General features: G+C 31.5%; 2 protein-coding genes across 2 annotated transcripts in view; one reads left to right on the top strand and one right to left on the bottom strand.

The window, feature by feature from the left end:
• The window catches only part of LOC134852992 (inactive selenide, water dikinase-like protein), a 304,439-nt gene extending 302,391 nt beyond the window's left edge, over positions 1 to 2,048 (bottom strand). Inside the window, exon 1 of the mRNA XM_063868897.1 lies at positions 2,030 to 2,048. The gene's annotated coding sequence lies outside the window, so the exon portion shown is untranslated. The remainder of the gene's footprint in view (positions 1 to 2,029) is intronic.
• A 1,845-nt stretch (positions 2,049 to 3,893) lies between these two features.
• Positions 3,894 to 27,992, top strand: part of LOC134852858 (ubiquitin-conjugating enzyme E2 H-like) — a 38,958-nt gene continuing 14,859 nt past the window's right edge. The window contains exon 1 of the mRNA XM_063868692.1: positions 3,894 to 4,170. Coding sequence (XP_063724762.1) covers positions 4,118 to 4,170 — 53 coding nt within the window. The 5' untranslated portion in view covers positions 3,894 to 4,117. The remainder of the gene's footprint in view (positions 4,171 to 27,992) is intronic.

Genomic DNA, 27,992 nt, shown 5'->3' with positions numbered 1-27,992 from the left:
AACCGAGAGTTTTGAGGAGCTTAAAACATTCGCTCGTAGAAGAAAGATTGAACTGATTAATAAAGACCTCTTTGTCCAATTCAATTGATTCAGAAAGATATCTAGTGATATCTTTCAATTTAATTGCCTGCAAATAAGAATTTTCTTTTTTTAATTTGCGAAGTGTTGTTTCTTTCTGATTAATTAAATGAACAGTATGCGAAGAATAAAATATCGGCAACACCTTCCTTTTGGAACGTTTTAATTTAATGGCAGACTTGAACGAGCTATTGAGAAGACTATACCACTTATCAGCATAGGACTCTATTGTGCAAGAATTAAGAGATACCAAATTGTACATAGATTGAAGATAAGTATTGAAAGTTTGGATGTTAAAAGAAGATTTGGAATAGGAACTTTGTAGCTCACAAGTCGGATGGACAGAATTAAAATTAAAGAAAATGGGGTAGTGGTCGGAGAAAATTTGATTGCCAACTGATACAGGTAAGTTTATTTCATTAGAAATAACGAGATCTAGGATATTTTTGTTCTTATGTGTCGCTTCAGTAACAAACTGCAGAAAACCATTTTCGATAATGATTTCAAGAAAAGAGCGTTCATTTGTAGAAGAAGAGGAGTAAGTATTCCAATCAATAGAAGGAAAATTAAAGTCCCCGAGAAGGTAAAAATTATAGGTATTTCCGTATCCGTATTGCTGTAAAATTTCTTCAATCTTCAACAAGTAGGACTCAATGCAATTTAGGAGGAGTTGAATATTAACAGAATAAATAGAAGACATGGGGGGGTTATAGATGAGAACAAAGAAGGAGGGTAGTTCGCTTAATACAACACATGAAACGGCAAATTCAAATGACGGAATGGTAGTATTCATAGCTTTGAGAGGGTCGTTGGCCGATTGTGCAATAAGTAGACCACCGTGCTGTCTTCGTTCTCGATCTGTTCTACATATAGTGATATAAGAAGAGCCAAGAAAAATTTCAGAATCATCAATGTCGGGATTAAGCCAAGTTTCTGTAAGAAACACCAAAGAAATCAAATTAGTATTACAGAGACTAATTAATTCGTATCTCTTATCGAGTGGACATATAGATTGACAATTTAACAGTAAGCAATTCGTAGATTTTAGTCAATTTGAGGATATGTCAACTGGCGCGCCTTTATAGTAAAGTTTAAGATTTTTGATTCGAAAATCTTTCTTGTTTTTCGCCTCGGAAGTAATCATTTGATATCGTTTGGCCAGAAGATTTTTCTCAGTTTGACGATCCGAATGTGAAAGGAACTTTTTAATATACACTCGGTTAATGTAATTCTGAAGGTAGTGACTACGAGCAAAGCAGTTATTTAAGAATCGGTCATTAGAAGTTGTAACAAGGAGGGGTCGACATCTTGGTCTATCAGAAGCTAATTCATTTGGAGAAGATTTAGTAATCTTTCCAAGGCGTCGAATCGCAGTGATATTATTCTCTGGATGCAATCCCATATGTTGCATTATTCCATCAATTTCTGTTGAGTCGTTTTCAATTTGCTTAAAATAAGAGCTTTCGTTTTCAGGAATACCAGTAATAACAAACTGCAGTTCAGTATTAGGTAACGATTTCTTACTGCCGGATACTATATCACTATAAGAAGGTAAAGATTTAGTGACCGCTTCTTTGACATTTTCATTCACGCCAGGGATAACTTCACTGATAAGTTTAGGGACAAGATTTGTAACCGTAGTATTTATTTTATCGCTCAAATCATTAAATAAAGCATCCAACTTAGCTTCGGTGCAAATTGTTGACTTATCTCCTCTCTGCAGACAGTTGTCACATAGCCACTGGAGATTTGCTTTTGTCCCTAGCCAACGCACATCATCGATAGAAAGTACAACACAAGGGCCATGAACCCATTTCCCACAAGAAGAGCATCCAATAGCCGAGCTGTCATCATCATTGACGGGCTTCTTGCAGATACATTTAGGACTGGACTCAGAGTTCAATCTGGTGGTCCTGGGTTTAGGGCCCATAATCATTCAATATATGAAACTATTTAATAAGTTTATCACATCAATTAGGCTAATAGAATGAGATGAAAAATAGAACGGAAAATCTTTTCTGCGAGCCGTAATTTTACGACATGAAGAATCAAGTGCTTGAAAAACAGTTTCGTTGAACTTGTCAATGAACTCATTATGACCGTTAGAATGCAAGATAGAGTATAAGGGCGATATAGCCCGACTGAAACTTTCTGAATTAAGACTAATTTTTGAGTAAGTGACAGATCGCTTTGTAGTAAAATGTGAAATTGAACTTGCAGCAAATACATGCGCATAAACAGGAAAATGATCAGAAAAAGCAGTGGCTCCTCGAAAAACTATGAATCGATGAAGATCTGAAACGCAGAGCAAGTCAAGGATATTGCCCGAAACTAAGGTGCTGAAATCAACAATTTGAAGCAAGTCAAGATCTTCTAGTGCTGTCAAAAATTTGTTTGAATAATCAGAAGTAGCAGTGTGTGAGCTCCAGCAGACATCAGGAAGGTTGATGTCACCGAGAACTGCGGTAACAACTCGGTCTTTCATAACTTTGCGACCGAGACATTTTACAACCTCATCACGGTGGTTAAACATAGCCTCAACAAGCACAGAAGAATCAACTCTGAATAATGAAGTTTGAGGTGGATTGTAAATCAATAAGAAACTATAAAATGGAAAATGATCAGAGGAGTCTTCTTTAAATAATAATAAATAATAATTCTTGAATTTTACTTTTGCTTTTCTGTATGTTAGTATGTCTTTAAAGTTGACTTTATCATCGGTTAGTTTGTTCCAGATTAAGACGGACTTTTCAAAGAAGGAATGTTCTATGTATTGCCCATTGTATCTGTCGCCGAAATATAATTTTTTGTTTCTTGTATTAATATCTATTTGGTGGTTATCATACTCAATGTTATTATAGGCTGGCAATAATTGATGTTGTATTTTCCAAAAGAGACTATTTTCCAAAAGGAATGAAAATATATTATTATTTCGAATGTTGCATGTAGATGTCGGTGGACTTTGCCTGATTTTTGAATTTTTCTCATAAAAGCATCCCAGAGTTGAGAACTTGTAATTTAGCACAGATGATAAAGTCAACTTTAAAGATGCAGGAAGTGTATGAACACTTCCTGCATCATGTCATCAACTTTTCACTCTGCAATCAAAGTTTTATTTTTATTAATTTCAGGTCAAAGTTAATGTCAATAAAGGAATCAAAAATTGTGAAAGACAAGAAAGGAACCCGAATTTTCACCGCAAAAGAAGACGAAAGTCCATTTTTGCTCACAGAGCCTAATTGGATTCCAGACGCGAGATGTACGAATTGTCCAGATTGCAAGTTGCGGTTCACTGCCATTCGTAGGAGGCATCACTGTCGAAGATGTGGTCTGTGTTTTTGCGATTCGTGCTGTAAATCGTACCCTCTTAATCGCATGGCTTTTGTCGACTCAGTATTACAGTGCTATAACTGTATTGAAAGCAGCAGAGACGAGTTCGAATTCTTTAAATTTTCTATTCCTTTTTTGCAAAGTGGGGCAGACTTGTTTGTCGATAATTACGATACAATTTTCTTTGCGAAGTTAACACCGAACCATCAGATCATTTTATTGACAGATCCACATAATTCTCTGCACACGGAAAAGATAGCCTTGGACAGAGTCGAGTCAGTGCGCGAAACGTGCGTCGCTGATCAATGTAGTTTGGTCGAGTTACCCGCGGTTGAAATAGAATTTTCTGGTTGTGTTGTACTGGGTACCAGAAAGTTGAATTTAGTGGCTGTTTCGGGTCATCAGAGGTTCATATCTCAATCTTGGCTAAAGAGACTTGTTAAAGCACTGAAAGTCTTGGCTACAGAACGAAACATAATATTTTTATGAAGTAGAATTAGCAATTTTGCAAATCCTTTTGTAGTTTCTTGTCATTACAGTAGAATTTTCCATAGTTTTTTATTAATCTGCAAATTTAAACAAAGAGCCAAAATTAATTTCGTGTGGCAATGCCATAATCTTGCGAATAAAATAAGCTAGGACTATGGGTTCGATTTCTTTCTTCTTCAGAGATTGAAATTGAACCAAATCGACTGAAGAAGCTCTCCAGATGTCGTCGCCAAGTCCAGGAAGTCGGAGGATGCAAGTGGATGTTGTTAAACTGTAAGCAATTGATGTTTTGGCGAATATCCTTTTCGTAAACTGTAGTTTTTGAATAAAGTTCGTACTTCTTGTTGAAATCAATTCATGGTAAAATATTTTGTTCATGTTTTTTCTCTTGAAAAAATAAGTATTTGTCGGACAAATACAAAATGAACTTTTTGTCGTAGTTTTGAATATATCAAATATGCTTCATGTATCCAACTTTCCTTATTCAGTCATTCAGTCCTAGCAGTGCAAGAATGTCTAAGAACTGCCAGTAAAATAAAGTTATTGTATTGTATTATTACGAAAATTCTTTTTCAACCTAAGTGGCAAATAAAAGTGCTCATTTGGTGGCTCTTTTGTTATTTTGTTTTTTTTTAAATTATATTTAAGCCTATTTAAGCATAGACAATTAACAGTATATGTTGTTGTTTTGTTTTTGGCTAGTGCTAGGCCCTGTTTAAAAAACACAGGTGTTATGAAAATGTATGGGATTTGTCATTCAAAAAAGGTGCCAATGGAAAAACCGGCCGCTTTCCTATTTGGCTCAATATTTCGCTAGTCTCTGTTCATTTTACCCCACGTTCTACGGCCTTCAAAGTTTCAGTAGGGGGTTTTCGACCTATTTGTTTTGATTATTTTTCATATTCTCAAATAGTAATGATTCAGTCTGAGAATCCAAAGAAAAAATCATGAGTATCTACCATTCTCAAGCGGCTATTCCCTTAGTTTGATTTAAAAAAGTGACGGCCTCAAATATATCAAATTTTTGACTTTTTACTTTATTTTACACTAGTGGATTTTAGTGAGCGTTTGTGTAATAATACTGGTATTCTTTTTTTCTAACCTAAGTAGCAAATATTGGTGCCACTAATGATGGCTTATTTACGGTTTTTTTATAGCATGTGCTTTGACATTTGAATGGTTTTAACTTAACACAGTTGATGCGTTTTTAATTTATTAAATGAACTGAAAGAAGCTGTTTGTTTTTAACAGCATAACAATCATAAAAACTCCATTTCAGAAATTTTCTAACTCGCTTTATCGCAATTTTTGGAAATTCATAATTTATACATTAAGTGGTTTTATGATTTCCAATATATGACATGCTAATTTAGTATGGATGCCTTCAGTTTGTTGTATTCCAAATGATTACTTACAAAGTTGTGTCTATTTTTTTTGGTGCCCATGAGGTCGCAGTTTCGAAGTCAATTTGTCGCAATGTCGTAATAATTCCAGGCTTTTTTTTTAATTTCAATTTCTAAAGCTGCTTTTTTGTCGCGGTCTCGCTGGTGTTTGCGAAGCGCAGCTTAGTCGCTGTGTAATAAATTTTAAAGACTTTTCTCATAAACTACCTGACAAATCGGAGACTTAAAGTTAAACGGAAAGAAAAAACCAAATATGAGAAGATGATTTCAATCAAAAGAACAAATCATGAGTATCTACATGAGTATCGGTTTTTTTCAAAAAAAAGAAAAAGTTTCCAAAAACGGATTAAATTTCAAAAATTGGACATAATCCTTGGCCATATATATATTTTTCAAATCTTGAGCTGCATTGATCAATTACTATGTTATTGGTTAGTAAAATTACACTAATAAGACGGAAACCTGAAACGGTAAATTTGGAACTTAAAAGAGAAAATGATACCGAAAGACTCAGTTCAAATAAAAGCAATGCGGTTATTAGCTTCCGAAAAAAGCCTGGAATTTGCTCAATGCGCTATTTTAAACTTAGTGCACTTAACCCATGCTTTCGAATGCGCTGAAGAATGGTACGCCCACAGAAGACAACGAAATCCGAGACTGAGAAAATGATAGATGAGGTCGGCTTTGACGTTGAAATGAAACCCAAACAACAACACTAACAACCGTTTACTTCTAGCAACCGTGGCCGTGTGTTTTGAAAAATAATATGGCCATAGAAAATGTCCAGTTTTTGATTTGAAATTTAAACCGTTTTTGGAAACTTTTTCTTCTTGAAAAAGAACCTGCTCATTCTGTGGTGGTTAATTTTTTCCTGCGTAATCTGTTTCACCCTGTTTTTTGTAGAAAAGCCAATATAAACTCCGGAAAATCCTTTTTCACATTTTTTTTAACCTTTTTTGGAATTTTCGTCACTATTCTCGAAAAATACTAGCTAAACCTGATATTAAGGCTTCAATCTAAAATTAGGGTATGGAAATCTTCCCTGCGTAAGAGTCTTTTCATTTGAAAGAGTGAGTAGTATTTTTGTCCTTTAAAATTGCGGCTAATCACGTACATAAGCAGAGAACTAGGGTTTTTTGTAAAGACCTTTTTTGCATGTTTGAAATTTAAGCATTTCCGTGTCAGTACAAGCTATGATTTACAGACGAGATGACGCTCAAATCAATTTCAACAAATGACAATTAATGAGTACTGAAAAAAGTATGTTTCCAGTAAAGAAAAAACCAATGCATCACATACTTGTTGTTCTCGAGAAATGTTCGAGGATTGGCACCTATCCCATTGTTATTTATAATAGTAATTGAAGAGGCTACGAAAAATTGTCATTCCACGGTACCATGGGATATGCTATGCGCCAATGACCTAGTGATATCATTTGTAACGTAATCCATGTCATGAGAAATTTCATACTAGGAACAAGGCTTTACAAAAACGCTGTTTAAAAGTTAAATTTGATAAAACAAAGAAAAGCATTTGATTACAGGCCAAAAGGTTTAACTCAAAATCAGATTTATATCAATAAGCCTGTTGTTTAAAGGAAATCGGCGCCAATTCATTACGCTGCTTTTCTTGTAATCAATGGTTATTAGGCTTGCGATTAGCCAGCTTTATCGAACTGGAATACAGACTTTTTCGGGCTAACAACTTGCTTAACAGAATCACTTGTATTTCGTTTCATAATAAATTCAAACTTCTGTTCTCAGCCAATTTAGTCTAGAGGCAACGACTATGTCTTGGACGGCAAAGGTCCTTGGTTCGAATCTGCTTTTTTTCAATTGGGAAATAATCAGTTTGAAATAAAATTGTCGGCCTATGATTCAACTTATCTGTTCTCGGCTTAGTTGTCCTATCTGAGAATCGTTTTTTTTGCTGCGTAATTTGTTCTTTAATGTTGCTTTTAGTGTTTAATTTACTCCTACAATTCGCAATTTAACTTACCTTGACTTCCTATTTTCTTCTTGGTTTTTTCACTAAAGAAAATTCATCGGCGCAAATTATATCGGCCTTCTGCTGACCGGTTTAATGACCTTATTTTGGGTCGTTTCAAGAAAAACACAATTTTAACATTTCGCTCTGCGTTTTTCAAGTTAGTTGTATTTTTACCAATCGGTTTGTTGACGTAAATTTTTTCGTTATGGAAAATATTTCCAAATTAATTGGAAAACTTAAAGTTTTTCTCAAACTTCTACTTCTTTATTTTTCGTTATGGAAAATAATTGCAAAATAATTGGAAAACTTTAATTTTTTTCAAACTGCAAAAAGGGTTATCAATTGAAAGACCGTTTACTCCCTTGTGTACCTAAAAACTACCCCAGAGTCTCTTTTTACTTGACCCCTCGGTCTATTGCCTTCGTGGGCGGGTGTTTGACCCATATTTTCTCAAAAACTACACCTAACAATTCTGGGTTTTTGGCTTCAATAAAAAGAGCGGTTTTGAAAAGCTTCCTGGCTCCGTGCGTAAGCGAAAACTAACCTCTCAAGTCTGATATTGTGAGTTCAATGGAGATAACGGGAAGTGGGAAGCTCCCCTGCATTAGCGGCCTTTCAAAAAGTTTTTCACACTTTAGTGTTATTTATAGAAAAATTTAGTGATCGGAAAATTTTTGATTTTTTGACCGTTTTAAATTTATTGAGTATTTTCGAAAGCTAACCTGCGTTTTTGTTTTTTCTTGAGATCTAGCGTCGAAAATCTGATATTTTTGGTTCAATCTAAATTATAGGTTGCGTTAATTTTTTCTGCATTAAGGGATACGCCCTGTTTTTCGCACAAAAAGCTATGATTGTCCGAAATGTTAAAATGTTTGATTTATTGACAGTTTGCGAGACCTCTCTAGCTAACTATCCTGCCAAATCTGATATCATGGGTTTAATCGAAATAACAAGTTTTTGAAAGCCTACCTTTATAATTTGCTATGCCCAATTTGTTTAAGAGAAAGCTATGGCCTTCAATTAAGTCAGTTTTTTGACAGTTTTTTTTAAAACTTTTTGACTTTATGCGAAAACTACCGTGTCCATTCTCAGGTTGTGTTCAATCGAGAAAGCCGGTTTTTTTTTGAATCTTCTCTGCTCAAGTGGCCCCAACCTGCTTTTTGCAACAAAAAAAATGGGTTTTGGAAAGTATTTTGACCGTTTTTTAGAACTGTTGACGGTTTTTTTGGAAACTTCGAACTTAAACAATCAAAGCTGAGATGAAAAGTTTATTTGAAAGAACCGATTGCGATAACTGTTCCTGCAGAAGCGACGACTCTTTTGTTGTTTGTAAGAGAAATGTTATCTTTTTAGGAAAATTGATTATCTCAAAATTTTTCCGTCTCACTTATTTTAGTAGAGACAACTATGGTTTTGGGCAGTCCAATTTTTAAAATCACTTTTTTCGTGCCGCTTCAGTATAGAAAATTCATTCAATAACCAGTACGTACCTTCAGCTTTAGCTGGCCCCCGTTTTTCTGAAATCGAGATATAAGAAAATTTTGGTTCAACAAGTTTCTTTCAGCATTTGAATTATTTTTCGACTTATGCATTTTTTTCATGTTAGGGTTCCGCAAGTTGTGCAAAGCTCCGCTTCGCCTCTGTGCTTAAAATATAATCAATTGAATGAATAATCGAAGAAACTTGTCTTAAGCAATCTACAGTCCGGCTTTTTAATGAGACATCTGCTTTTTGAATTAAGTTTGAGTTTCTAATGTGTTTTGTGTCTTTTTTGTTTGTGATATTACTCCAATATTTTTTTCACAAAATAATCTCAATGTGTTTGGATTACAGGGAAGCAGTCTGAAAATCAGTTGGCCGTCCGCGTGCTTAGGAATCTTTTTGAATTCTCTTAAAAACTACTATCAAATCTGACATGAAATCTTTAATCGAAAGAAGCGGTTGCACAAATTTTTCCTGCAGCAGTCCTTATTTTTTATTTTTATTCAAGAGAAATGTTATGTTGTTGAGAAAATTCAAAAATCTCAAATTTTCGCACTTCTCATTTAATTAAGTAGAAAAACAACTAATGTTGTTTCTCTACTTCTCATTTAATAGTTGAGAAACAACTAATGCGGTACGAAATTACGCATTTCGTACCGCATCAGTATAGCAAATTCGAAAAATATTAATCAGGTACATCCAGCTTCAGCTGCGCCCTAGATTTCCTTCATCTAGTTATACAAAAATTTTGGTTAAACTAGTTTATTATTATTATCTTTTAACTGAATCCGTTAAATTTAGCTTTTCATTAACTCCGTTCGGAAAAGTATCTGTTGTTAGCTTTCTTACATTAACAAAGTTTCCGTATGGTCGTTTCTGACGTTGAATATGTTTTGAAGTTTCCGGTGAACAAAATTTAAGCTCTAACGCATATCTAAGTCTTCAATTAAATGATTTCTTGCGTCAAAATTGATGTGATAGATTGTAACTAAAATATTTATTTTTTTTTGTTTTAACTCTCCAATTTTTGTTAGTTCTTACAATTTTATCAGGGGCGGATCTTGGATTTTTTCGGGGCGGATTTTCAAAAAATTTTCGAAAATTTTAACAACCTTTTTTTCAAGTCGAACAAATTGATTTTCCGAGCTTTCCTAAAGCAGTATAAAGAAGCTGTTTTGTCCAAAATTTCTGCGTCGCAGGCAAATTTTTGAAAAACCAGGTCAGAAAAGCTGTTTTTGGGCTCTTTTTGGAAAATTCTGACCAAAAAATTGCGTTTTTTTGGCGCGCGCTCCCCCTCACAGTTAGTATATATTGGCGCCTTTCGAAAAGTTTCAGGGTCAGTCTTCCGAAAATGGATTTCTTAAAAAGTACCAAAATGTGACCCTTTGGGTCGGCAAGGGGGCCGAATCCTTTCAAAAATTGGATTAAGTAGGTATAGAGATGATCAAAACGTTTCAATCTGTGCATCTAATACTGTTTTTTTTTTGGATCAAAATAGATTTTTTTCAAGAACATTTTATCTCAGAAAAACTGACATATGCCTGTTTTTTTACGAAGAAATATTCGAACTAGCAACTGTTAGAGGGCTTTTATATTTTTTATTGTTTAGTCTAGTACAAAACAAACAATTGCAATTAAAAGAGAACTCAAACTATTTTTTCAAATATTTCCTTATAAGCATCAAAATTGTCCGATCACACGAGGAGCATGTGTTTTGAAATCGGTTGCTGGAATTTTTCATCGGACGATTTATTTGAATGGATGATTTTTAGAATGAATTAGTTTTTCCTTGAAAGAACGCTTTTTCGCAAATTAGTACGTGCAAAAAAGCTTGATTAGTACGTGCATGTAATATTTTGGTCGAATGGGCGTTAGCTTGAGCTCTTTTGGCTTAGTGCCCTTTTTTAAAGAAAATTTAAGACTTTCTATCCACCATAGTGTTCTTATCTACGGCTGTTGTACTTACTCTGCGCTCAATCTACTATATATTTAAATGCGGGCTTCACTATCTCGCCATGTTTAAGCTTTTTCAACGTATTATTTTTGCATGTTTAAGCTATATCGTATATTGCAATGGTTAAGAATTTTTTTCGATTTTCCAATTTGATTTTAGTGGTTACTTTACCGAGTTTAAATTAAGCAGCCCAATATCGAATTTGGGGTTGCGAATTCGGTCTCCAATTTTGAATGCCCGAATCATTTTAGTTAACGAGATAAGACGATTTTTGAGATTTTTTAGAAAAATTTCATCAGAAATTTCGATTAAAGTAATTTACAAAACTTGAAGTTCCCAACCCTGTAGTTGGGTGCTGTCAGAATACAAGGAGTTTCAAATCTTGCCTCCAAATATGACTGTTCAAATCCTTGTAGTTTTAGAGATATGACGTTTTTTGTGATTTTTTCAAAAAAATGTTCAGAAAACTTATATTATTTTTTTCGCAAAATCTGAAATTCTCAACCCTGTAATTGGGTCCTGTCAGAGTAATCTCAAAGATTGCGAATCTTGCCCATAAATATGACTGCTCAATTCTTTGTAGTTTTTGAGATATGACGTTTTTTGTGATTTCAAAAATTTTCAGAAAACCTAAATTTTTATTTTATAAAAATCTGAAATTCCCAACCCTGTAGTTGGGTACTGTCAGAGTACTATCAAAGATTGCGGATCTTGCCTCCAAATATGACTGCTCAATTCTTTGTAGTTTTTGAGATATGACGTTTTTTGTGATTTTTTCAACAATTTTCAGAAAACTTAAATTTTTATTTTTATAAAAATCTGAAATTCCCAACCCTGTAGTTGGGTACTGTCAGAGTTTTATCAAGGATCGCGAATCTTGCCTTCAAATATGACTGCTCAAATCCTTGTAGTTTTCGAGATATGATGATTTTTGTGACTTTTTCAAAAATTTACAGAAAGTTTTAATTATTATTTTTTTATAAAAATCTGAAACTCCCAACCCTGTAGTTTGGTCCTGTCAGAGTACTATCAAGGATCGCGAATCTTGCCTCCAAATATGACTGCTCAAATCCTTGTAGTTTTTGAGATATGATGATTTTAGATTTTTTCAAAATTTCTCAAAGAACTTATCTACAAAGAAATTCAAAAAATTTGAAACTACTAACTTGATGAAGATAGAACTTTTTTGTCAGCGTACACTCAGGCGTCTCAAATCTTGCCTTTTAATATGGATGCTCAATTCCTTTTAGTTTCCGAGATAAGATGTTTTTTTTTCAATTTTTTTTTTCGGGAAACTTAGGTTTAAAAAAATTCACAAAATTTTGGATTTCTAACCCTATATCACGTTGCTCTCAAGGACTCTCAGTGGTGGCAAATCTGGCCTCCAAATTTCTCCAGAGGCCCATGAAGTCTTCGAGATGACGCTTTTAAAATGGGAATTAAAAAGTTCGAAATTACCAACCCTGTAAATGGGTGCTGTCAGAGTACACTAAAAGTTTGCAGATGTTGTTTCCAATATATGTGGTTTTTACTGAGTTGTCGAGAAATTTCGAAACACCGAAGGTGCGTTAAACGCTAGTCAGTTTTTTATTCTTGAAATAATTTTCCAAAATTATTTTTTTTTCGCCGCCAGAGATTCCTCGGTAGACAAATTTTAAGTAATATATCCTAACTATGTTTGAGTTAAATATGTATGAGCTAACCAAGTTTGTTCTCAGATAACAAACACGAGATAAACTATTTCGTGACACAGCCATAATTCAATAATTGTTTGTTTTTGAGAATTTATACTTTGGTACAAGACGAGCTACGGAAAATTACTTAAAATCCTTCCGTTTTGTACAAATTCATGTAATTGGGTGCTGTCAGAGTTCACTCAAAGGATGCAGATCTTATTTCCAATATCTGCGGTTTGTTATAAATTGTTGAAAATTGGAAGCACCGGAGGTGCGTTACACGCTAGTAATTTTTAAATAGTCAAGTACCTAATTGTCCATAGCGTAGACGCATCACCTGAGACTCAGAACCTTTAGACCCGGGCTCGATTACAGCGTAAAAACCAATTAATATCAAAGTAATTATGGTGGGAACAATGGGGGGAAAGAAGGGGTTAGCGAATAGGGAAGAATGGAACAAATTTATTCAACTTTTTAAGAATGATTTTTTTTGTTGTTTTTTTTTTCAATTAAAGTTTTAAAAGTTGTTCAGCCACAGAGGTACTTTTTTGTGGTTTCAATTTTGATTTCTTCTTAAGTTCAGTTAATTTCTTTCTTAAAATGAAGGCAAACTCCTCTATCGAACAGAAAAATACCTATTGATCCAGTTTTCTCAAGTTGGGTTAATGTTATCAAAAAAGCGCCAATCATAAATAATTCTAGAAATTCAAAGAGCTTTCAGGGCATATATATTTTTTTGAGTTTATTTGCGTTTATTACTCTTTTTCAACTATCAGTTGGCTATGTATAATTAACTATGTTCAAGTTGTTTGTTTAAAAAAATAGGCAAACTCCACTATCAACAGCAAAAGGTGTAGAGGCCACGAAAAAAATGATTTCCTCAAAACAGTGTTTTAGATATTGTTTTTTTTTTGCTTTGTTATCCACATGATATCAGGTAGCGTAACTAGTCACCTAATAATAGATTATTTGATTCAGTTTTCTCAAATTGATTTAATTTTATCTAACAAGGTCAAGCATAAATTTTCGTGAAATTTTTTGTTCAAGCTCATTTTTTTTGCTATGATTGAATTTTTAGGTTCATTTCAAGTTCATTTGTTGAAAGGATCATTCGTGAGTTCATTGACATTTTTTCAACTGTCTGTTGACTATGTTATTTTAGTTGGGCTCGTTTGTTCCTTCTAACCAGAGTATAATTGTTGTCTACATGATTTTGTGACCGTTATCTGACATATATTTTTTTGGTTTTTCGCCCAATTTTTCTCAGTTTTACTATGGTGGTATTTGGTTTTCTTTTCAATTTCCAAAAGTCATTCGCTGCAGTGATTTAAGTGTAATCAGAAATAATGAAATGTATAACTGAATATTCAAAATTTTTTGAAGTTTATTTTTTCAGTTAGTTCTCTAGATTGCTGAAAAACAGATTTTTAAACTTCAAATATCTCATTGAATATTTTAAGATATTTGATATGATTAATTTTAGCCAGTTTTAATTTTTTGTCACTAGTCTTTATCAGTTTCCTGCAAATGATAAAGCATCGACTAGTTTTGCAGTGAGTCATTTTTGAGGTTGTATAAAAGGGCGTTTTATGAAAAAAATTACGAGGTAGCCAATCATCCATTCTTTATTGAAGTCTAAGTTCTCTAGTCTATGAGGACACTTATATAGGTCGTGATGGTTTTTGTTTTTATCCGGAAAAGACTTTTGTTTGATCACACTCAAGTTTGATGCGTTTTGAATTTTATTAAGAGTAATGAAAGTAGTGATGAGACTTTTATGTAGGTCTTTGTGTTTTTATTTGTTTTTTTTTCAGAAAAAAGCCTAAACTTCTTTATTAACTACAGATGAGCATTCTTACATGTTAATGCGTTTATGAATGCACTTAGGTATATATGCTTTTTTTGGGTTCAATTGAAATTAATCTGCTGAAAGTTACGGAACTAGCACTCTCCAAATACGAACGTGGTAATGAGGAAAAAAAATATGAACCATTGCGATTTTTGAAAGTGATTATAATTTCTACATTTTGAGAGGAATAAAAACTTTACTTATTGATCCAGTTTTCTCAAGTTGGGTTAATGTTATCAAAACTGCGCCAATCATAAATTTTTCTAGAATTTTGAATAGTTGAAAGGGTATCTGTTTTTAAGAGTAATGAACGTAGTGAAGACTCTTATGTAGGTCTAGCTATTTTTTTTTTCGTTTTTTTTTTCATGAAGTCTTGAAATTCTAATAACTAGAGATGTGCTTTCATACATATTGATGCATTTATGAATGAACCTAGGTATATATGCACGTTTTGAGTTCAATTGAAATTAATCTGCTGAAAGTTACGGAACCAGCACTCTCCAAATATGAACGTGGTAATGAGGAAAAAAAATATGAACCATTGCGATTTTTGAAAGTGACTATAATTTCTACATTTTGAGAGGAATAAAAACTTTACTTATTGATCCAGTTTTCTCAAGTTGGGTTAATTTTATCAAAAATGCGTCAATCATAAATTGTTCTAAAATTTCAAATAGTTTAAAGGGTATCTATTTTTAAGAGTAATGAACGTAGTGAAGACTCTTATATCGGTCTTGCTAATTTTTTTTTTCGTTTTTTTTCATGAAGTCTTGAAATTCTAATAACTAGAGATGTGCAATCATACATATTGATGCATTTATGAATACACTTAGGTATATATGTACGTTTTGAGTTCAATTGTAATTAATCTGCTAAAAGTTACGGAACTAGCACTCTTCAAATATTAACGTGGTAATGAGGAAAAAATATATAAACCATTGCAATTTTTAACAGTGATTATAATTTCTACTTTTTGAGAGGAATAAAAACTTTACTTATTGATCCAGTTTTCTCAAGTTGGGTTAATGTTATCAAAAATGCGTCAATCATAAATTGTTCTAAAATTTCAAATAGTTTAAAGGGTATCTATTCTTAAGAGTAATGAACGTAGTGAAGACTCTTATATAAGTGTAGCTCATTTTTTTTTCGTTTTGTTTCATGAAGTCTTGAAATTTTAATAACTATAGATGTGCATTCATACATATTGATGCATTTATGAATGCACCTAGATATATATGCACGTTTTGAGTTCAATTGAAATTAATCTGCTGAAAGTTACGGAACTAGCACTCTCCAAATACGAACGTGGTAATGAGGAAAAAAATATATGAACCATTGCGATTTTTGAAAGTGATTATAATTTCTACTTTTTGAGAGGAATAAAAACTTTACTTATTGATCCAGTTTTCTCAAGTTGGGTTAATGTTATCAAAAAGGCGTCAATCATAAATTGTTCTAAAATTTCAAATAGTTTAAAGGGTATCTATTTTTTAGAGTAATGAACGTAGTGAAGACTCTTATATCGGTCTTGCTGATTTTTTTTTCGTTTTTTTTTCATGAAGTCTTGAAATTCTAATAACTAGAGATGTGCAATCATACATATTGATGCATTTATGAATACACTTAGGTATATATGTACGTTTTGAGTTCAATTGTAATTAATCTGCTAAAAGTTACGCAACTAGCACTCTCCAAATACGAACGTGGTAATGAGGAAAAAAATATGAACCATTGCGATTTTTGAAAGTGATTATAGTTTCTACTTTTGGAGAGGAATAAAAACTTTACTTATTGATCCAGTTTTCTCAAGTTGGGTTAATATTATCAAAAATGGCATGCGTCAATCATAAATTGTTCTAAAATTTCATAGTTTAAAGGGTATCTATTTTTTAAGAGTAATGAACGTAGTGAAGACTCTTATATCGGTCTTGCTGATTTTTTTTTTTCGTTTTTTTTTCATGAAGTCTTGAAATTCTAATAACTACAGATGTGCATTCATACATATTGATGCATTTATGAATACACTTAGGTATATAAGCACTTTTTGAGTTGAATTGAAATTAGTCTGCTGAAAGTTACGGAACTAGCACTCTCCAAATACGAACGTGGAAATGACGCAAAAAAAAACGTGAACAATTGCGATTTTGAAAGTGATTTTATTTACAGATTTTGAGAGGAATAAAAACTTTACTTATTGATCCAGTTTTCTCAAGTTGGGTTAATGTTATCAAAAATGCGTCAATCATAAATTGTTCTAAAATTTCAAATAGTTTAAAGGGTATCTATTCTTAAGAGTAATGAACGTAGTGAAGACTCTTATATAAGTGTAGCTCATTTTTTTTTCGTTTTTTTTTTCATGAAGTCTTGAAATTTTAATAACTAGAGATGTGCATTCATACATATTGATGCATTTATGAATGCACCTAGGTATATATGCACGTTTTGAGTTCAATTGAAATTAATCTGCTGAAAGTTACGGAACTAGCACTCTCCAAATACGAACGTGGTAATGAGGAAAAAAATATGAACCATTGCGATTTTTGAAAGTGATTATAATTTCTACTTTTGGAGAGGAATAAAAACTTTACTTATTGATCCAGTTTTCTCAAGTTGGGTTAATGTTATCAAAAAGGCGTCAATCATAAATTGTTCTAAAATTTCAAATAGTTTAAAGGGTATCTATTCTTAAGAGTAATGAACGTAGTGAAGACTCTTATATAAGTGTAGCTCATTTTTTTTTTCGTTTTTTTTTCATGAAGTCTTGAAATTCTAATAACTAGAGATGTGCAATCATACATATTGATGCATTTATGAATACACTTAGGTATATATGTACGTTTTGAGTTCAATTGTAATTAATCTGCTAAAAGTTACGCAACTAGCACTCTCCAAATACGAACGTGGTAATGAGGAAAAAAATATGAACCATTGCGATTTTTGAAAGTGATTATAATTTCTACTTTTGGAGAGGAATAAAAACTTAACTTATTGATCCAGTTTTCTCAAGTTGGGTTAATATTATCAAAAATGGCATGCGTCAATCATAAATTGTTCTAAAATTTCACAGTTTAAAGGGTATCTATTTTTTAAGAGTAATGAACGTAGTGAAGACTCTTATATCGGTCTTGCTGATTTTTTTTTTTGGTTTTTTTTTCATGAAGTCTTGAAATTCTAATAACTACAGATGTGCATTCATACATATTGATGCATTTATGAATACACTTAGGTATATAAGCACTTTTTGAGTTGAATTGAAATTAGTCTGCTGAAAGTTACGGAACTAGCACTCTCCAAATACGAACGTGGAAATGACGCAAAAAAAACGTGAACAATTGCGATTTTGAAAGTGATTTTATTTACAGATTTTGAGAGGAATAAAAACTTTACTTATTGATCCAGTTTTCTCAAGTTGGGTTAATGTTATCAAAAATGCGTCAATCATAAATTGTTCTAAAATTTCAAATAGTTTAAAGGGTATCTATTCTTAAGAGTAATGAACGTAGTGAAGACTCTTATATAAGTGTAGCTCATTTTTTTTTTCGTTTTTTTTCATGAAGTCTTGAAATTTTAATAACTAGAGATGTGCATTCATACATATTGATGCATTTATGAATGCACCTAGGTATATATGCACGTTTTGAGTTCAATTGAAATTAATCTGCTGAAAGTTACGGAACTAGCACTCTCCAAATACGAACGTGGTAATGAGGAAAAAAAATATGAACCATTGCGATTTTTGAAAGTGATTATAATTTCTTCATTTTGAGAGGAATAAAAACTTTACTTATTGATCCAGTTTTCTCAAGTTGGGTTAATGTTATCAAAAGGCGTCAATCATAAATTGTTCTAAAATTTCAAATAGTTTAAAGGGTATCTATTTTTTAGAGTAATGAACGTAGTGAAGACTCTTATATCGGTCTTGCTGATTTTTTTTTTTCGTTTTTTTTTCATGAAGTCTTGAAATTCTAATAACTAGAGATGTGCAATCATACATATTGATGCATTTATGAATACACTTAGGTATATATGTACGTTTTGAGTTCAATCGTAATTAATCTGCTAAAAGTTACGCAACTAGCACTCTCCAAATACGAACGTGGTAATGAGGAAAAAAATATGAACCATTGCGATTTTTGAAAGTGATTATAATTTCTACTTTTGGAGAGGAATAAAAACTTAACTTATTGATCCAGTTTTCTCAAGTTGGGTTAATATTATCAAAAATGGCATGCGTCAATCATAAATTGTTCTAAAATTTCATAGTTTAAAGGGTATCTATTTTTTAAGAGTAATGAACGTAGTGAAGACTCTTATATCGGTCTTGCTGATTTTTTTTTCGTTTTTTTTCATGAAGTCTTGAAATTCTAATAACTACAGATGTGCATTCATACATATTGATGCATTTATGAATACACTTAGGTATATAAGCACTTTTTGAGTTGAATTGAAATCAGTCTGCTGAAAGTTACGGAACTAGCACTCTCCAAATACGAACGTGGAAATGACGCAAAAAAAACGTGAACAATTGCGATTTTGAAAGTGATTTTATTTACAGATTTTGAGAGGAATAAAAACTTTACTTATTGATCCAGTTTTCTCAAGTTGGGTTAATGTTATCAAAACTGCGTCAATCATAAATTCTTCTAAAATTTCAAATAGTTTAAAGGGTATCTGTTTTTAAGAGTAATGAACGTAGTGAAGACTCTGATGTAGGTCTAGCTCATTTTTTTTTTCGTTTTTTTTTTATGAAGTCTTGAAATTTTAATAACTAGAGATGTGCATTCATACATATTGATGCATTTATGAATGCACTTAGGTATATATGCACGTTTCGAGTTCAATTGAAATTAATCTGCTGAAAGTTACGGAACTAGCACTCTCCAAATACGAACGTGGTAATGACGAAAAAAAATTATGAACCATTGCGATTTTTGAACGTGATTTTACTTTATACATTTTGAGAGGAATAAAAACTTTACTTATTGATCCAGTTTCCTCAAGTTGGGTTAATGTTATCAAAAATGCGTCAATCATAAATTGTTCTAAAATTTCAAATAGTTTAAAGGGTATCTATTTTCAAGAGTAATGAACGTAGTGAAGACTCTTATCGGTCTTGCTGATTTTGTTTCTTTTTTTTTCATGAAGTCTTGAAATTCTAATAACTAGAGATGTGCATTCGTACATATTGATGCATTTATGAATACACTTAGGTATATATGCACTTTTTGACTTCAATTGAAATTAATCTGCTGAAAGTTACGGAACTAGCACTCTCCAAATACGAACGTGGAAGTGACGCGAAAAAAATGTGAACAAATGCGATTTTTGAAAGTAATTTTAATTTATAGATTTTGAGAGGAATAAAAACTTTACTTATTGATCCAGTTTTGTGAAGTTGGGTTAATGTTATCAAAACTGCGTCAATCCTAAAAATTGTTCTAAAATTTCAAATAGTTTAAAGGGTATCTATTTTTAAGAGTAATGAACGTAGTGAAGGCTCTTATATCGGTCTTGCTGATTTTTTTTTGTTTTTTTTTTTCATGAAGTTTTGAAATTCTAATAACTAGAGATGTGCATTCATACATTTTGATGCATTTATGAATACACTTAGGTATATATGCACTTTTTCAGTTCAATTGAAATTAGTCTGCTGAAAGTTACAGAACTAGCACTCTCCAAATACGAACGTGGAAATGACGCGAAAAAAATGTGAACAATTGCGATTTTGAAAGTGATTTTTATTTACAGATTTTGAGAGGAATAAAAACTTCACTTATTGATCCAGTTTTCTCAACTTGGGTTAATGTTATCAAAAATGCGTCAATCATAAATTGTACTAAAACTTCAAATAGTTTATAGGGTATCTATTTTTAAGAGTAATTAATGTAGTGAAGACTATTATATAGGTCTTGCTGATTTTTTTTGTCCTTTTTTTCAGGAATGCACTTAGGAATATAAGCATTTTTTGAGTTCTATTGAAAGTAATCTGCTGAAAGTTACGGAACTAGCATTCTCCAAATACGAACGTGGAAATGACGCGAAAAAAAATTGAAAATTGCGATTTTGAAAGTGATTTTATATTATAGATTTTGAGAGGAATAAAAACTTTACTTACTGATCCAGTTTTCTCGAGTTGGGTTAATGTTATCAAAAATGCGTCAATCATAAATTGTTCTAAAATTTCAAATTTTTTAAATTGTATCTATTTTGAAGAGTAATGAATGTAGTGAAGACTCTTATATCGGTCTTGCTGATTTTTTTTCTTTTTTTTTCATGAAGTCTTGAAATTCTAATAACTAGAGATGTGCATTCATACATATTGATGCATTTATGAATACACTTAGGTATTTATGCACTTTTTCAGTTCAATTGAAATTAGTCTGCTGAAATTTACGGAACTAGCACTCTCCAAATACGAACGTGGAAATGACGCGAAAAAAATGTGAACAATTGCAATTTTGAAAGTGATTTCATTTACAGATTTTGAGAGGAATAAAAACTTTACTTATTGATCCAGTTTTCTCAAGTTGGGTTAATGTTATCAAAAATGCGTCAATCATAAATTGTACTAAAACTTCAAATAGTTTTTAGGGTATCTATTTTTAAGAGTAATTAATGTAGTGAAGACTATTATATAGGTCTTGCTGATTTTTTTTGTCCTTTTTTTCAGGAAAAGTCTCAAAAGTCTAACTAGAGATGTGCATTCATACATATTGATGCATTTATGAATGCACTTAGGAATATAAGCATTTTGTGAGTTCCATTGAAAGTAATCTGCTGAAAGTTACGGAACTAGCACTCTCCAAATACGAACGTGGAAATGACGCGAAAAAAAATTGAACATTGCGATTTTGAAAGTGATTTTAATTTATAGATTTTGAGAGGAATAAAAACTTTGCTTACTGATCCAGTTTTCTCGAGTTGGGTTAATGTTATCAAAAATGCGTCAATCATGAATTGTTCTAAAATTTCAAATTTTTTAAAGTGTATCTATTTTGAAGAGTAATGAATGTAGTGAAGACTTTTATATCGGTCTTGCTGATTTTTTTTGTTTTTTTTTCATGAAGTCTTGAAATTCTAATAACTAGAGATGTGCATTCATACATATTGATGCATTTATGAATACACTTAGGTATATATGCACTTTTTCAGTTCAATTGAAATTAGTCTGCTGAAAGTTACGGAACTAGCACTCTCCAAATACGAACGTGGAAATGACGCGAAAAAAATGTGAAAAATTGCGATTTTGAAAGTGATTTAATTTACAGATTTTGAGAGGAATAAAAACTTTACTTATTGATCCAGTTTTCTCAAGTTGGGTTAATGTTATCAAAAATGCGTCAATCATAAATTGTACTAAAACTTCAAATAGTTTATGGGGTATCTATTTTTAAGAGTAATTAATGTACTGAAGACTACTATATCGGTCTTGCTGATTTTTTTTGTCCTTTTTTTCAGGAAAAGTCTCAAAAGTCTATTAACTAGAGATGTGCATTCATACATATTGATGCATTTATGAATGCACTTAGGAATATAAGCATTTTTTGAGTTCCATTGAAAGTAATCTGCTGAAAGTTACGGAACTAGCACTCTCCAAATACGAACGTGGTAATGACGAAAAAAAAATTATGAACCATTGCGATTTTTGAACGTGATTTTTATTTACAGATTTTGAGAGGAATAAAAACTTTACTTATTGATCCAGTTTTCTCAACTTGGGTTAATGTTATCAAAAATGCGTCAATCACAAATTGTACTAAAATTTCAAATAGTTTATAGGGTATCTATTTTTAAGAGTAATTAATGTAGTGAACACTATTATATAGGTCTTGCAGATTTTTTTTGTCCTTTTTTTTCAGGAAAAGTCTCAAAAGTCTATTAACTAGAGATGTGCATTCATACATATTGATGCATTTATGAATGCACTTAGGAATATAAGCATTTTTTGAGTTCTATTGAAAGTAATCTGCTGAAAGTTACGGAACTAGCATTCTCCAAATACGAACGTGGAAATGACGCGAAAAAAAATTGAACATTGCGATTTTGAAAGTGATTTTTTATTATAGATTTTGAGAGGAATAAAAACTTTACTTACTGATCCAGTTTTCTCGAGTTGGGTTAATGTTATCAAAAATGCGTCAATCATAAATTGTTCTAAAATTTCAAATTTTTTAAATTGTATCTATTTTGAAGAGTAATGAATGTAGTGAAGACTCTTATATCGGTCTTGCTGATTTTTTTTCATTTTTTTTCATGATGTCTTGAAGTTCTAATAACTAGAGATGTGCATTCATACATATTGATGCATTTATGAATACACTTAGGTATTTATGCACTTTTTCAGTTCAATTGAAATTAGTCTGCTGAAAGTTACGGAACTAGCACTCTCCAAATACGAACGTGGAAATGACGCGAAAAAAATGTGAACAATTGCGATTTTGAAAGTGATTTTATTTACAGATTTTGAGAGGAATAAAAACTTTACTTATTGATCCAGTTTTCTCAAGTTGGGTTAATGTTATCAAAAATGCGTCAATCATAAATTGTACTAAAACTTCAAATAGTTTATAGGGTATCTATTTTTAAGAGTATTTAATGTAGTGAAGACTATTGTATAGGTCTTGCTGATTTTTTTGTCCTTTTTTTCAGGAAAAGTCTCAAAAGTCTATTAACTAGAGATGTGCATTCATACATATTGATGCATTTATGAATACACTTAGGTATATATGCACTTTTTCAGTTCCATTGAAAGTAATCTGCTGAAAGTTACGGAACTAGCACTCTCCAAATACGAACGTGGAAATGACGCTAAAAAAATGTGAAAAATTGCGATTTTGAAAGTGATTTAATTTACAGATTTTGAGAGGAATAAAAACTTTACTTATTGATCCAGTTTTCTCAAGTTGGGTTATTGTTATCAAAAATGCGTCAATCATAAATTGTACTAAAACTTCAAATAGTTTATGGGGTATCTATTTTTAAGAGTAATTAATGTACTGAAGACTATTATATCGGTCTTGCTTGTTTTTTTTGTCCTTTTTTTCAGGAAAAGTCTCAAAAGTCTATTAACTAGAGATGTGCATTCATACATATTGATGCATTTATGAATGCACTTAGGAATATAAGCATTTTTTGAGTTCCATTGAAAGTAATCTGCTGAAAGTTACGGAACTAGCACTCTCCAAATACGAACGTGGAAATGACGCGAAAAAAAAATTGAACATTGCGATTTTGAAAGTGATTTTAATTTATAGATTTTGAGAGGAATAAAAACTTTACTTACCGATCCAATTTTCTCGAGTTGGGTTAATGTTATCAAAAATGCGTCAATCATAAATTGTTCTAAAATTTCAAATTTTTTAAAGTGTATCTATTTTGAAGAGTAATGAACGTAGTGAAGACTCTTGTATAGGTCTTGCTGATTTTTTTTTTTGTTTTTTTTTTCATGAAGTCTTGAAATTCTAATAACTAGAGATGTGCATTCATACATATTGATGCATTTATGAATACACTTAGGAATATATGCACTTTTTGGGTTCAATTGAAATTAATCTGCTGAAAGTTACGGAACTAGCACTCTCCAAATACGAACGTGGAATTGACGCGAAAAAAATGTGAACAATTTCGGTTTTTGAAAAAGATTTTAATTTATAGATTTCGAGAGGAATAAAAACTTTACTTATTGATCCAGTTTTGTCAAGTTGGATAAATGTTATCAAAAATGCGCCAATCATAAATTTTTCTAGAATTTTAAATAGTTGAAAGGGTATCTGTTTTTAAGAGTAATGAACGTAGTGAAGACTCTTATGTAGGTCTTGCTATTTTTTTTTTCGTTTTTTTTTCATGAAGTCTTGAAATTCTAATAACTAGAGATGTGCATTCATACATATTGATGCATTTATGAATACACTTAGGTATATATGCACTTTTTGAGTTCAATTGAAATTAATCTGCTGAAAGTTACGGAACTAGTGCTCTCCAAATACGAACGTGGAAATGACGCGAAATAAAAGTGAACAATTGCGATTTTGAAAGTGGTTTTAATTTATAGATTTTGAGAGGAATAAAAACTTTACTTATTGATCCACTTTTCTCGAGATGGGATAATGTTATTAAAAATGCGTCAATCATAAATTGTTCTAAAATTTCAAATGTTTTAAAGGGTATCTATTTTTAAGAGTAATGAACGTAGTGAAGACTCTTATATAGGTCTTGCTGATTTTTTTGTCGTTTTTTTCAGGAAAAGTTTCAAAAGTCCAATAACTAGAGATGTGCATTCATACATATTGATGCATTTATGAATGCACTTAGGATTATGTGCACTTTTTGAGTTGAATTGAAATTAATCTGCTGAAAGTTACGGAACTAACACTCTCCAAATACGAACGTGGAAATGACGCGAAAAAAAATGTGAACAATTTCGGTTTTTGAAAGTGATTTTAATTTATAGATTTCGAGAGGAATAAAAACTTTAATTATTGATCCAGTTTTCTCAAGTTGGATAAATGTTATCAAAAATGCGCCAATCATAAATTGTTCTAAAACTTCAAACTGTTTATAGAGTATCTATTTTCAAGAGTAATGAACGTAGTGAAGACTATTATATAGGTCTTGCTCATTTTTTTTGTCGTTTTTTTTCAGCAAAGGTCTCAAAAGTCTTAACTAGAGATGTGCATTCAGACATATTGATGCATTTTTGAATACACTTAGGTATATATGCACTTTTTGAGTTCAATTGAAATTATTCTGCTGAAAGTTACGGAACTAACACTCTCCAAATACGAACGTGGAAATGACGCGAAAAAAAATGTGAACAATTTCGGTTTTTGAAAGTGATTTTAATTTATAGATTTCGAGAGGAATAAAAACTTTACTTATTGATCCAGTTTTGTCAAGTTGGATAAATGTTATCAAAAATGCGCCAATCATAAATTTTTCTAGAATTTTAAATAGTTGAAAGGGTATCTATTTTTAAGAGTAATGAACGTAGTGAAGACTATTATATAGGTCTTGCTGATTTTTTTGTCGTTTTTTTTCAGCAAAGGTCTCAAAAGTCTATTAACTAGAGATGTGCATTCAGACATATTGATGCATTTTTGAATACACTTAGGTATATATGCACTTTTTGAGTTCAATTGAAATTAATCTGCTGAAAGTTACGGAACTAGCACTCTCCAAAAACGAACGTGGAAATGACGCGAAATAATTGTGAACAATTGCGATTTTGAAAGTGGTTTTAATTTATAGATTTTGAGAGGAATAAAAACTTTACTTATTGATCCACTTTTCTCGAGATGGGTTAATGTTATCAAAAATGCGTCAATCATAAATTTTTCTAAAATTTCAAAGGTTTTAAAGGGTATCTATTTTTAAGAGTAATGAACGTAGTGAAGACTCTTATATAGGTCTTGCTGATTTTTTTTTTGTCGTTTTTTTTCAGGAAAAGTTTCAAAAGTCTAATAACTAGAGATGTGCATTCATACATATTGATGCATTTATGAATGCACTTAGGATTATGTGCACTTTTTGAGTTGAATTGAAATTAATCTGCTGAAAGTTACGGAACTAGCACTCTCCAAATACGAACGTGGAAATGACGCGAAAAAAAATGTGAACAATTTCGGTTTTTGAAAGTGATTTTAATTTATAGATTTCGAGAGGAATAAAAACTTTACTTATTGATCCAGTTTTCTCAATTTGGATAAATGTTATCAAAAATGCGCCAAAAAATGTGAAAAAAATGTGAACAATTTCGGTTTTTGAAAGTGATTTTGATTTATAGATTTCGAGAGGAATAAAAACTTTACGTATTGATCCAGTTTTCTCAATTTGGATAAATGTTATCAAAAATGCGCCAAAAAATGTGAACAATTTCGGTTTTTGAAAGTGATTTTAATTTATAGATTTCGAGAGGAATAAAAACTTTACTTATTGATCCAGTTTTCTCAATTTGGATAAATGTTATCAAAAATGCGCCAAAAAAAGTGAAAAAAAATGTGAACAATTTCGGTTTTTGAAAGTGATTTTGATTTATAGATTTCGAGAGGAATAAAAACTTTACTTATTGATCCAGTTTTCTCAAGTTGGATAAATGTTATCAAAAATGCGCCAATCATAAATTTTTCTAGAATTTTGAATAGTTGAAAGGGTATCTGTTTTTAAGAGTAATGAACGTAGTGAAGACTCTTATGTAGGTCTAGCTATTTTTTTTTTCGTTTTTTTTTCATGAAGTCTTGAAATTCTAATAACTAGAGATGTGCATTCATAAATATTGATGCATTTAGGAATACACTTAGGTATATATGCACTTTTTGAGTTCAATTGAAATTAATCTGCTGAAAGTTACGGAACTAGCACTCTCCAAATACGAACGTGGAAATGACGCGAAATAAATGTGAACAATTGCGATTTTGAAAGTGGTTTTAATTTATAGATTTTGAGAGGAATAAAAACTTTACTTATTGATCCACTTTTCTCGAGATGGGTTAATGTTATCAAAAATGCGTCAATCATAAATTGTTCTAAAATTTCGAATATTTTAAAGGGTATCTATTTTTAAGAGTAATGAACGTAGTGAAGACTCTTATATAGGTCTTGCTGATTTTTTTTGTCGTTTTTTGTTTCAGGAAAAGTTTCAAAAGTCTAATAACTAGAGATGTGAATTCACCCATATTGATGCATTTATGAATGCACTTAGGATTATGTGCACTTTTTGAGTTGAATTGAAATTAATCTGCTGAAAGTTACGGAACTAGCACTCTCCAAATACGAACGTGGAAATGACGCGAAAAAAAATGTGAACAATTTCGGTTTTTGAAAGTGATTTTAATTTATAGATTTTGAGAGGAATATAAACTTTACTTATTGATCCAGTTTTTTCAAGTTGGGTTAATGTTATCAAAAAAGCGTCAATCATAAATTGTTCTAAAACTTCAAATAGTTTATAGGGTATCTATTTTTAAGAGTAATTAATGTAGTGAAGACTCTTATATAGGTCTTGCTGATTTTTTTTGTCGTTTTTTTTTTCAGGAAAAGTTCCAAAAGTCTAATAACTAGAGATGTGAATTCATACATATTGAGGCATTTATGAATGCACTTAAGATTATGAGCACTTTTTGAGTTGAATTGAAATTAATCTGCTGAAAGTTACGGAACTAGCACTCTCCAAATACGAACGTGGAAATGACGCGAAAAAAATGTGAACAATTGCGATTTTGAAAGTGATTTTAATTTATAGATTTTGAGAGGAATTAAAACTTTACTGATTGATCCAATTGATCCAGTTTTCTCAAGTTGGGGTATTTTTATCAAAAATGCGTCAATCATAAATTGTTCTAAAATTTCAAATATTTTAAAGTATCTTTTTTTAAGAGTAATTAATGTAGTGAAGACTATTAGATAGGTCTTGCTGATTTTTTTGTCGTTTTTTTTCATAAAGTTTTGAAATTCTAATAACTAGAGATTTGCATTCATACATATTGATGCATTTATAAATACACTTAGGTATAAATGCACTTTTTGAGTTCAATTGAAATTAATCTGCTGAAAGTTACGGAACTAGCACTCTCCAAATACGAACGTGGAAATGACGCAAAAAAAAGTGAACAATCGCGTTTTTGAAAGTGATTTTAATTTGTAGATTTTGAGAGGAATAAAAACTTTAATTATTGATCCAGTTTTCTCAAGTTGGGTTAATGTTATCAAAAATGCGTCAATCATAAATTGTTCTAAAATTTCAAATA

The sequence above is a fragment of the Symsagittifera roscoffensis genome, chromosome 8 (genome assembly GCF_963678635.1).
Source record: "Symsagittifera roscoffensis chromosome 8, txSymRosc1.1, whole genome shotgun sequence".
NCBI classification, from domain to species: Eukaryota; Metazoa; Xenacoelomorpha; order Acoela; family Convolutidae; genus Symsagittifera; species Symsagittifera roscoffensis.
Note: the sequence above shows the minus strand (reverse complement) of the source record. Positions and strands in the feature narration are given on the sequence as shown.